This window comes from Acanthisitta chloris, unplaced genomic scaffold (genome assembly GCF_000695815.1).
Source record: "Acanthisitta chloris isolate BGI_N310 unplaced genomic scaffold, ASM69581v1 scaffold19084, whole genome shotgun sequence".
In the NCBI taxonomy this organism is placed as follows: Eukaryota; Metazoa; Chordata; class Aves; order Passeriformes; family Acanthisittidae; genus Acanthisitta; species Acanthisitta chloris.
The window spans coordinates 21,348-34,120 of NW_008667824.1; the positions used below are offsets into that span (position 1 = coordinate 21,348).

At 39.3% G+C, this 12,773-nt stretch overlaps 1 protein-coding gene across 1 annotated transcript; it reads left to right on the forward strand.

Moving 5' to 3' along the window:
• The first annotated feature begins 528 nt into the window (after nucleotides 1-528).
• On the forward strand, nucleotides 529-8,836 carry LOC103800311 (tumor protein D53 homolog). The gene is given in 3 exon segments (XM_009072687.1): nucleotides 529-563; nucleotides 1,061-1,178; nucleotides 8,684-8,836. Coding segments are annotated over 3 exon segments (306 nt in total).
• The last annotated feature ends 3,937 nt before the right edge of the window (nucleotides 8,837-12,773 follow it).

A 12,773-nucleotide genomic window follows, 5' to 3' on the forward strand; every position in this document is an offset into this window, starting at 1 on the left:
AAATTATGTTCTAATCTCTGTGTAATAGAGTATATAGGCCTCTGTGGACCCAGTAAAGAAATTGTTCTCTTCTGTATTAAGCAGTTTACAGGTGTGAGGAGTCAGTGGAGATGGCTGATTACCCTGCTAAAGAACTGAAATAAATGGAGAAGTACCGTCCCAGGTGTAGCCTGGAGGAGATTTTTCTTCCACAACAAAAACAGATCTAGAACTTTAAAATGAGTTCCAAGAGAACGAGAATGTTATCACATGGTTTGCATTGTTTTGTTTACAGGCCATAAAGAATGAGAGACTCTTAGTGGCTGGAACCCCAGCAATCTTCTCTTTACTGAATAACTGGAAGATAGGATATACTTGGTTTCATCTGTATATGTTATACCAGGCAGGTCCAGGTTTTGCAAACACTTATGTGTGCACTCTTGGTTATTGTGCATACTGGTCCTGGTCTTGGACATGCAGGAGAAGAAAGCAACTGGACACCCAGTGTATTTGTTCACCCTGCACAGGTTGAGATGGAGCAGTCAAGGTATGCTTCTTGCTAACATTTAGCAAATTCAAACACTATGGCATTTACTTCTGCCAGCTGGGTACATCTGTCAGGTTACAAATTGCTGCAATCAGAGGTACTTTTAAAGCAAACTTGGCTCAATAGTATACGACCTTTATTGTTCAGTGTGCTGTTACTATTATTCGCATCAGTGATCCACATTAACCAGCTTTCTTATTTTGAAGAAAAAGCTTTCTTTTTTCTCTTCCATATTATTAGCAGTAAGGAAATGCCTTATCAGGGATTAGTGGGATCCAAGGTGATTGCCTTCTGGGAATGAGAGGTGCTTACACATATTAAATTGCTTCTGGGCAGACATTACCATCTGATATTTCCAATAGCTTTTCAGAAGCAAAAAAAAGCAGAATCCAAATGACCTTTACCAGGATAAGGTTGTTTTCTTCTTTGTCCTTTTCCTAGTGGATGAATATTATATCATTCTTAGATTTTAGAGGAGGCCAATACCATATCTGAAATAATTAATAATGGTTGTCTTGACCTTTCAACTCTTTCAGGCCTGTTGGAAACCCAGTCGTTGCATGAAGCAGATGAAGATGTGGTCACTGATGTTGATTTCACCAATATGATTTCTGAAGAAGAAAAAGAAGAGTTAAAGATTGAGCTAGCCAAGGTAATGAATTTGAATTTCTGTGACTGTTACCATTTCTACTTCCTTAAACTGGAAGATATTAATTCTAGGATGGACTACACATCATAAAGGTATTCTATTCCTTTTTATTAAAATTATTCTAGGCTGCAGTAATATTGTCGTGGTTTAACCCCAGCCAGCGGCCAAGAACCACACAGCCTCTCACTCACTCCCCCACCCATGGGATGGGGGAGCGAATCAGAAGGGTAAAAGCTACAAAAACTCATGGGTTGAGATAAAGACAGTTTAATAGAGGAAGCAAAAGCTGCACACACAAGCAAAACAAAACAAGGAATTAATTCACTGCTTCCCCCAGACAGGGGGTGTTCAGCCATCTCCAGGAGAGCAGGGCACATCACGCGTAACGGTTCCTTGGGAAGATAAATGCCATCACTCCAGATGTCCCTCCTTCCTCCTCCTTCCTCCCACCTTATATACTGAGCATGATGTCATATGGTATGGAATATCCCTTTGGTCAGTTTGGGTCACCTGTTCCAGCTGTGTCTCCTCCCAGTCTCCCATGCATCCCCCACTTCCTTGCCAGTGTGGCAGTATGGAAAGCAGCAAAGGCCTTGACTCTGTGTAAGCTCTGCCCAGCAATAACAAAAACATCTCTGCATTATCAACTCTGTGTTCTGCACAAAACCCAAACATAGCCCCATACTAGCCTCTGTGAAGAAAGTTAACTCTACTTCAGCTCAAACTATCACAAATATGAAGCAATTCATTTCCTTATGTATTTTCTGAAGATTAAATATCTTCTATTAGGTGATTGTACAGAGAAAGTTAAACACACCTTATCATTTTAGACAAGATGTATCTTTATTTATAAACCTTCCTTGATAAAGAGTGAAAGTTGTTCATATTAGATCTGTGGTGGTGTTGTTACAGTGGTTATGTCACCTGATGAAAAAAGATTCTTCGTGTGGTGCTCAGAGGAAAAGCTAATGATGGTTTCAGAAGGGCATCAAATAACAGAAATCACAGCTGTATGAAGGGGAACAGTTGTTTTTGCCTTAATAGGAATATTCAAATTAATATTAAGTTGTGATACTAAATAAGAAGCTGCATTCTTAATGACTCTCAAGTCCTTTACCTACAGTGCTGATTTAGGATTTTCTAGTGAAATAAAAGACTGTTTTTTCAGTTTAATCTTTTATCAAGCCTTGTATTTCAGAGTTACTAGTTAATCTTTATTCTTTGCTGATCCTATCACATCTGAAAATAATAAGAAGGAAGCTGAAACTTTACATGTTCAGTTCATCACATAGCAGTGAATCAGGGGTTGGGATGCTCATTAATCCTGGTTTTCATCAGGACCAGAGGCAATGGGCACACACTGAAACATGGGAAGTTCCCTCTGAACATCAGAAAACATATTTTTAATGTGAGTGTGACTGAGCACTGGTATAGATTGCCCCAAGATGTTGTGGAGTCTCCATCCTTGAAGATATTAAAAAGCTATCTGAGTACAGTTCTGGGCAACATGCTCAGGTAAACCTGCTTAGGCAGGGTCTGAACCAGATGTTCTCCAGAGGTCCCTTCCAACCTCAGCCATTCTGTGATTATATTCTCTTTTCTGGTGAAAGGGACTTAATATGCAGATAGAAACGAGGAATGAAAAAAAGCCAGGACTTCCTGCAGCCATCTGAGAATGCCTCACAACAGAATTAATCTCAAGAGTTTCTGAGCATCCATCCTGCTTACTCATTCCTGTGGGAGCAGAGAGTTCTTGGTGGCTCATGCTAGAAATGTTTTAATTCATGTACTAACACACAAGTGAGAGATTGCCTTTTAAATATTATGATCTTGACTGACCTAGGAATTATTTTCTGAATTGCTCACAGCAGTTTACTGGCATACAGCTTATGCTTAAAACCAAAATAAAACTGATAATTATGCTAAAAAAGGTTTGGAAAACTTGAATTTAGAGTGAATAAAGTCTAAACTTAAATGAGGCTTATGGTTCTTAGAAAAGACTGTTAAAAAATGTGTAGGACCTTGCCTCCTTCAGAAAGAAACCTCTGTGGGAATTGGCTAAAGTTTCCTTTTGAAAAGCAGTTAGTCTTTACTTTCAAGCTCCTTCTGCTCCACTGGTGATAGTTTTATTTTCTTTCATGTCCTTATGTGTTATGTAATACTTGTTTGATTCTGCAGGAGCAAGCATCTTTTTTTACTGTTCTAAAAGGTAAAAATCATTCTTAATTCTGCTATCAATAGCTGATATAATGGGGAGCTGTTGAGAGCACCTGTTGTGCATGCATTTAAACAGAAAAAATAGTTTCCATCTCTGTGTTGTGTATCTGCTGTACATATTCTTTGTCTTCATACTCTTTCTCCTTCCCTCTCCAACATTAGGAGGGGAACAAGCACTACTGGTTTTCTGACAGGTTTTTTGTATCCTCTATTCCCATTCCCCTTCTAGCAGTCTCTTTGTACTGGAAGCTTCTCAGAGCATGGACCAAGTCTGTTCTTGTATGTGTAGTCTGGCTAACACAGCAGGGCTCTGACTCTAATCAAGCCTTGGAATTTCTACAATGCAGCTAAAATGAGTAACTCTTACAGAAACTTCTAACAGTCATTTGAATTTACAGAGGTCAGCCTGACTCTGGAATAATAGCAGAAAATTGTAGCCCGAAAATTTTACATAAGGTCAGAAGCTTGTTAACAGAACAGATTTATATTCTTTTTCTCTTCCTTCCTCGCTGTGAGGAGCATGGTACAATGACTCTTGAGTCATGATGGGGGCTGAGATTTTGAGCTATCTTGCTCACCGCTGTCAGTTGTCCTTCCATTACCCTTGTCAAAGTAGTCATTTACTCCTTGCAGTCTTCCCCCTCCCCATACCTTCACAAAAGCAGCTATCTGGTTTGATCTATCTGATGCACAGGTTCTAAGTTCAACTGTCTGTGTTACCGTATGTTTCCAGTTTGAGGAAAGATGTTAATGCCTTTTTTTCTGCAAATTTATGGCCAAATTTACTTATGAATGTCCCTGATGTGTCTGGGTGCTGTTCACTCAAGGGAAAACTTATAAATCAACAGGTGCTAAGCCTGGAGGTGTAAAATGTGAGCTATATGATTTTTGCATGTTATTTTTGTGCTATGTTATTCTGCTCACACTTACAACTGCTTTCTTTAAAAGGCTACCAGAGTAATGTGCTCAAATTTTCTTACAAATATTTGATTCATTTTAGTATACATATACTAAATTATATATAATAACATTATAAGTTATAATAGTAGTTTTGAAAAGGTGTAACAATTCAACAACAATCACTAGTTTACTAAATACAATAGCTGATCAAAATTTAAGGGTCCCATGGGTTGACCTCATTGAAAGACAGTTTGTCACTATGTTTGCTGTAACTTTCTTTGTGTCTTCTGACAAAAAGGATTATGTGAAATAATGTTATAGAGAACATGCATCTTGTGGTGGATTTTTGAAAGCCAATGAAATGAAAGAAAATATTATTTTCTTCCTAACAAAGTGAACTTCTGTTATCAAGTACCTTCTCGTAGTTGCTTTTCCTACTACTGATACAGATGGTCCTTATTACATTTTTTTCTGTTACATGCTTTCCAGCTTTTCCTACAGGATGAAGCAGTGCAGACAGTTGATGTTCAGTTCTAGCACGGGTGGGCAGATACATGGTACAGCCTGCCACAGGGGTACCTGCCATGGTGCAGGGTGTGAGCCTGCCCTGAGAACCCAGAGTGTTTAAAAGCCATGTGGCTCTGCAATGTGAGAGGTTTTGTGGCAGTGACCTTTGGCACCTCCTACTCCCTTACTACTTTCACCTGTGTTGCCTCCTGGCTGATTCTGGCAGCATGACCAAGAAGTGCTGAGCTGTGAGCTAGTGAGAGATGCAGGGGAATTGTGGTGGTGTAACTGAAGACAGGGGTACCAGCTTGAAGGAGCCATGGGAGTACCTTGAGACAGCACTGCTCCAGCACCTCCCTGCTGGGGATTGCAGCCTTGGTTTCTCTGCTGGCTTTGCTGTAGTTGCCAGCTCCTCCTCAAGTTTTTGTCAGCATATTATCATGCTGCTGGTATTGGCTGCATAACTCCCTTTTTATTTCTTTAACCTGACAAAGCCAGTCCCTCAGGTAGCTCTCCCTCCTAAACAGTCATGTCTGCCTTCCTTTCAAGTACTGAGGTATATTTGTGGTACATGACATGGATGGATGTACTGCATCTGCTGCTTTATTTGATCACTGCCTTCCTCTCTTCTCCATCTTCACTTGTTCCTGCCCTCTGTGCTGCACCCAGAGAGGTACTTGAGCAGCTCTGTGCACTGGATCTGGCTTAAAGTTAGCACTTGTTTTTTCTGTGGTGGCTTTTACCTCTTTCAGAGCCTCTGCCTCTGGTGTGGAGGGCTGTGAAGACGGTCAGATCAGGCCATCACACACTAGGGTCCTGTAGTGGTGGGGGAAAAGGAAATAATCTACCCCATGTTTAACTGTGTTGGCTTCTGTTTTCTCTTGAGTCATGATAATATTTTAATCTCTTACTGCCTTGATGCCTAAGACAAGCATAAGAAGTACTCAATTTATTATTCAGTTTGCCTTTTAAGCCATTCATCAGTATTATTGCAACCAATAGCTGATTCTTTTCACCTCCACATTTTACGTAGTATCAGGTGTATCACCAAATATAGATAATACTAACTGACATAATTTTTAATAATAATAGTTTATCCAAATGCTCCATTTTACTGAATAAGTACTTTCTGGTTTTTCTTATGAGCTGTTTTGTGGGCATCTACTGGGAAAACTGGGAAGGGTTCTATGTTGAGTAATAACTGGGATGAGATGTTTTTCAGGCATGCCAATATCTTAAAAAGATGTTCAGCCCTGTAAAACATACAATTTGCCCTAAAATAATGAAAAAGAGCAAAACAAGGGGAAATATTGCTTTGTATTTGTGTGCTAGTCCTCACTGTCTTTCTGACATATTATTAATTGGTCCCAGATTTCAGAGAGATCTGTCTGTAATTATGGTTTTTTTCCTTGGAGTTCTCACCTTTGTGATTTACATGTTATTCCTGTCAACCAACCATGGGAATCATAATGCCTTGGGTGGTCATCTCTTCTCCTTGCTTTTACATGTCCCACACAATAACAGAGGGAAGAAAAACAGCTGTTAACTCTGATTCCTGTTCCCATAAAAAGGGAGAGGGGAGCTTTGTCCCTATGTAATTCATCTACATTCTTCTGACTCTGTTGCACTTAAGAAAGAAGAGAAGCATGAGGACTAGAAGCTTGTATTTCTGCTGACTTAAGTTTCATAAAGGAGCCTGCATTTATATGAGTGGACTTTTAAAAAATGCCCAAGCAGGTGATGTCTGACTTCCATGAGAGTTAGGCACATAACCTGCTTAAATGCTTTTCAAGATCCTACTATAAGTCCCTAATCCTTTCTACCTACTTCAGTCTTCTGTCACTGATATCTGAGTACTTGAGGGTGGATTTGTGTCTGTCATTATTTCAAAATGATGGAACTTGAGGAGGATTTTATCAATTCAAAACTGATTGGTAAAGAAAAATAATTGATTATTTTTAATACAGCAAAGATGTTGTTCATACTTATGCCATTGAGCACATGGCTAATGCTTGCTTAGGGCTTTACAGCTTTAGAAGTCTATTCAATGGAACAGATGGAAAGTAATTTTAATAGAAGCCCTCAAAGGTTTACATATCCAGGTACCTAATGATCAGCCTAGTGCTAGCCCATATGGAAAGCATTAATGTTTAAGTACACGTAAGCATGCTGGTATTAATGTAAGTTAAGTTCTTTAGCACAGTTACTTGTGCAGACGTGCACTAAGGGGTTTGCTGTGGGTGGCAGACAACTAAAGGGTGCTCTGAACTGCTGCTGAGGAATGCTGACATTTGTGATTTCTTTCTATAAGCATTTAACCAGTTATCCTCTCACAAGAGAGACTCTTGACAACTACCTCTTAACAGCATTTCATGTGCAGGTTATGAATATAATGGAGTATAAAGGACATGGGGAGGAATAAAGCAATTTAGATTGTTGTGTATTTTACAGGTGAAGTATTGGCATCACAGGCATTGGTGAATACTGATATCTGCATCACTCAGGTCATGATTTTTGCTTTCTGTTCATAGTCTTGCTGTTTAATTCCTGAGCTGCTGGTATAATTCAGGTAGTGTCAAAAGAGAAACTGATAGTTGGGGGATTCAAGGATGAGACTTTTCCAAGAACAATGAGCTTGCAATCAGTTTTACAGGGAAGGAGAATTCATGCATGAGTGTGTTAAATAGAAATAATGTTGGTATTGACATCCTAAATATAGCCCTGGAGGTCAGCACTGTTTCAGCTGGTGCTTGCATCATTCCTTGCAGCCTATGGAGTTAAATCACAGGGAGACTGTGGTTTCAGAGAACTTAGCATATGGTAATCAGATACACTGCCATATGTTATCCTATTAACATATGGAGGAAGGAACACAGTTGGTAAGGGAATTTCTGAACCTGAAGTGAAAGGCAGCTGCTCTGGTGTCTCTTGTCCTTGTTAGCTTCAGTACCTCTGAATGCTGTTTGTATAGATTGTCACGAGAGGCTTCCGAATGAAGAACGCAAACGTGCTCGCTTCAGGAGTGCTGCCCAAGGAGCTGGGTCTTGAGCCAGTGGCAGGATGATTCTGTGGTCTTAGTTCTGTGTTCTGGTCCTTGCCTTGCTAAAGCACTGGCTTTGTTTAAATGTTTCAAAAAATGTCCACTGCAGGGAGAATTATATCCCTCTATTTGGGCTGAATGGCATCTTTACAACTTGAAATTACACTTTGGTTCATGACTAGGAGTGCTAAAAAAGCCAATCTGCACTGTCTTCTGAGTGCTTCTGTGCTTTGGGTAGGAGCTGTTCAGTCATGCTAACAGTCCATATGTAGGACCTAAAATGCATAAATAAAGCTCACATGACAAGGTTCTAACATTTTATGATACTCTCAAGTCATATGTTATCATGCAATTTGTCTTTTTATTTTTTTCACATGTTCCTAAGAGTTTGCATCTGTTTCTTTCAGGACTGGAAGACTAAAAGCCTGCAAATATGAAATTAAATGCCTGCCCACTCAAAGACAGATATTTGCCTGAATTATCCAGTCTTCTCTTTGTCCTGCCCATTCCCATTTTACCAGTGAATGAAAAGCTGATGTTTGAGACTCCTAATGCCCTAAAGTAGATCTTGGTCAAGTCGCTTCCTTACTGGAGAATTCTCTCTCATATCAAATGCATGTGTATGATGGTACATATAGGTGACACAGTTTGATACATTAATTTAATGTAGAGTCAGCTCTGTTCTGGCCATGCCTTTGTGACTTCCACAAGCACTGGACTCTGTCTCTCTAGTCACTTATGAAAACCACAAATTTATATGAGATTCATTTAACCTCTTAACATTTTATGTGTTTAGCATTCTGTGAGAACAAGCTAACATTTTCTCCTTCTTTGTTTCTCTCAGCTAGAGGATGAAATTTCAACTTTGCGGCAAGTACTAGCAGCCAAAGAAAAGCACCTGGTTGAAATTAAACAAAAGCTTGGCATAAGTCTGATGAATGAACTGAAGCAGAACTTTAGCAAAAGCTGGCATGACATGCAGACAACTTCTGCGTGAGTACTGGTCTTTATATACTTACACATGTGAACATACCATGTTCCTGTAAAACTTTTCAGGCTGAATTAACAGCAACATTGATAGAAAGAACCACCCACCTTTCATCAAGTGCTGTCTGAAAAGCAATTTGATTTTTTTTCTTTTCATTTGACAACTGAATTTGACACTTAAGGAGAAGCAAGAGTGAGCTGCTCCACAGCTGAGCTGGGAGTTGACAGCCAGGCAGGCAGGGCAGTGGCATCACCCATGAAGGAACAGTCCCCCAGTACCTGAACAAAGAGAGCAGAGCAGATCCAGTGACAGTAAACAGGGTCAGACCAAGAGTTCAGATCTCCAGGTGAGTCTGTATTGATAAGTCAGGTCCAAGGTCAAAACAAGGAGTCAAATCTGTGAGTTCAGGATCAATAAGGTACCTGGCCAGACACAGGCATACCAGTAATGTGATTTGGGCTTCAATGAAGTCTAAGCTTTAGTGTAGCTCCCAAGTGAAGGAAGATGTGCTTAACAAGACTTCTCCTGACTCTTTCTTGCACAACACTTTAATCACAGGTTGCACAGTTGTGCAGTGTCAGAGCTAGTCTTCAGCAGCCAGACTCAGGGGTGAGGAGGGAAAGCATGTGCAGTGCCTCTCGATGCATTCAAGGTACTGACAGAGACTTGGAAAAGATTTGTAAAAATATACATTTTTACATTCAAATAATAATTCTTTCTATGTTCATAAGAAGTCAAATAAGGCATAAGCCACTTAATAAAAATGTAGTTTGCATGTCTCCTATCTCTAACTTTTGGACAGTTTCTCATCTATGTCCTGTTTGTCATGACATTTCATTAGCAGGGGCATCTGTGCAGGCTTGGGGAGGATGTCTGGTGTGTGCTAGGAGAAGATAGTCCAGAGACACTAAGCTTTAAGAGAGAGGAGTGGCACAAGACACCTGAACTAGAATTACTGGGAGATGGTAGCAAAATTTTGAAACAAAATCTTTCATTTTTTGCTTGGAATTTGGTAGCAAATTCCAAGACAGCTTTTCATTTTCCCTTTACAACATTGACATTTTCCACAAGGACAGACTTAGGAGACTTTGTCAGTATATTAGGTGCTCCTTTTTGTTTAAGATGAGTTTTGAAAACCACAAGCTATTAGGTGATAAGTGTCCAGAAATAGTTATGTGAACTGAGCAGCAGGAGTCCATTTGTGCCCTTGAAAATCCTCACGTTCGTGGTCCAACTGCTATATAATTCTGGCTGACACTCATGCCAGTCACCAATGCCAGCACAAATCATGGTAATCCAGCATTCTTAAGAATGGATGTGTTAAATAATAGAGGTGATTCATTGTTGCTGTACCAAAATAGCAATGGGATAGCATTATTCACCAAGATCTTCTGATTTAGTAAGGATGAAAAACCTGTTTTAAAAAAAAAAAGTTCAAAATATTTGCATGCCTGTATTTTATGTTTCTAAATCCACAATTAGTCATTTTAAATTTTAAAATGACCCGTTTTTTGAGAAGGCAAATTTTGTTTTCACTTAGCTGCTGTGCTTTTCTGTAAGTTAAAACCACTTTTCTTTAACAAGGAACTTTTCAAAGGCATTGAGAACAATTAAGAATCAAACTTTTTGCCCACTTATTGTTAATAATCTTTTTAAGCTCTTCATTTAGAGATGCATTCCTAGGGTTCCAGTGGACTTAGAGGCAGAGGCATGGACTTCTTTCAGAAAGAGTTCTGTTAAGTGTGTTTTAATCACAGGTTAGGACTCATGACCTAACTCACAGGATGGATGCTACGTTGAATTACTAAATTTAAACTTGAGATTCTGACTACTTTAAAGTATTAACATTTTAAATGGTTGGCCACAGGTAGCTTAGGAGTTAGCCTGAGCACTCTTGACATGCAGACGGCAGAAATTAACATTAAAGGATTGCTGTGATTAAAAAGAATAAAGGTAATAGTTTTCATACAGAAGAAAGCCAAAGGTCATTGTGCTGATGTTCTCCATAGACTGAAGATTGTGTGAGCTGCAACATAAAGTTCTGTACAGTCTATTTCCATGTCATTAATTCACAGCTTAAGGTATGCAAAAGAAATTCTAGGACCCTCTAGTAAGACATTACATTTGCAACAGTAATGCACAGCTTTCTCTGTATCAAATGAACTTTTAAAAATCAGCTTTATTTTTATATAAGGAAAACCTGTAATGTTTGCATTTTTAGGCCTTGTATGAAACATACATGGAAGCCAATCATTTATTATGATCAGAATCATAATGCATTTTTCAAGTTCCTTACTAATTTCCTATTCTTCAGTGCACAGATTTTTAGTATAATCTATGTGTTGGGGGAAAGCAGGGGGTTCTACTTTAGAGGGCATCAATAACTAGAAAGCAAATGATTGCCTTGAGTTTAATTAGCTTTCATGGTGGTAAGGCATTCAACTGGAATGACTTTCCCCACACACCTTTTTAATGATCAGGTTTTCAGTGAATAGAGGTGGGTGGATATGCAGATAGCTTCTAACAATGCAGGTTTTTTGTATTTTAAAAATAGATAATTCATTCTTATTTAGATGCTAGAAGCAGGGAAATGTTGCAGAGGTTTTGATGTTACCTCAAATGTTTTGAGATTATTTATTTCAGCCTAAGAAATCATTAAACATATCTTTACATGGATATTTATAAAGACCATAATTGAGCTTTTCCAATTAATGTTTTGCTACAAAGGAAAGGTTTTACATAACCTGAATTCAATATGTTTACTTAGTTGAAGCTGTTTGGTGGTGCTTTGGTCAAGTTCCCACAGCTCTCTCTAGCCTTCCATACTTCAGATTTTCACTGTATAGTGCATTCAAGTAAGAATATAACATCTATAAAGACTGACCTGGTTTTATACAGAATCACAGAATAGATAGGTCAACACCAATGTCAGGAGACTGTCTAGTCCAACTACCCTTTCAGGGCAGGGCCAACTGAAGCAGGGTGCTCAGGACTATGTTCAGTCAGGTTTCAAGTACCTCCAAGGATGAAGACCCTACAATCTCTCTGGGCAACCTGTTCCAGTGTTCAATTACCCTTGCTGAGAAAAATGTTTTTATTCTGTTAAAATATTTCTTGCAATAAATTTGTGCCTGTTGCCTCTTGCACTTTCACTAGATACCACTGAAAGTCCCTTAGACATCTCTATGGCCCTTTGCTGGACTTGTTCTAGTCCATCCATGTCTGCCTTGTACTGGAAAGCACAGAACAGGACCCAGCACTCCAGGTGTGGCTGTAACCTGGGTTAAGAAGGGAAGGGGTCACCTCACTCATCCTGTTATCACTTTTCCTAATGCAGTCCAGGATACTGTTAGCCACCTTTGCTCTGAGGGCACATTGCTGACTCATGTCCAACTTGCCTACCAGTATCCCAGATCTTTCTCTGCAAGGCTGCTTCCCAGCTGGTTGATCCTCAGCATCTACTGTGCTATTAATTCCAAACTGCAGGACTCTGCATTTCTCTTTATTGAACTTGCTGAGACTCCTGTTGCCTCATTTGTTTTCAGACAAAGTCCCAAGTAATTGTATTCTTCAATGCAGTTACATCATTGCTTTGCACTAGATATGGAGAAGGTTACAAACATGAATTTATCCTCCTCACCAGTCTCTCACATGAAGCACTAAGGACATAGACCCACAAGATTATCATTTAGCCTTTGCTAAACATATATGTTGTCACCATGCTCAGCTTTGTTCCTCAGCTTTTAATTTGGTGCTCTTCTGTACCTCTTTGGAAAAAAACATAAGACATTATAGTCCTGCCCTCTCAGGTGATATTTCAGTACTATTGAGTTTCTAAAGAGCAGTTGTATATATAAAATTACCCACCAATAACCTCACTCCAGCCTAGTAGTTCTCAGAAGCTCCTTTGTCATTCTGTCTTGAAATGATAGCACCTGTTAAAAGA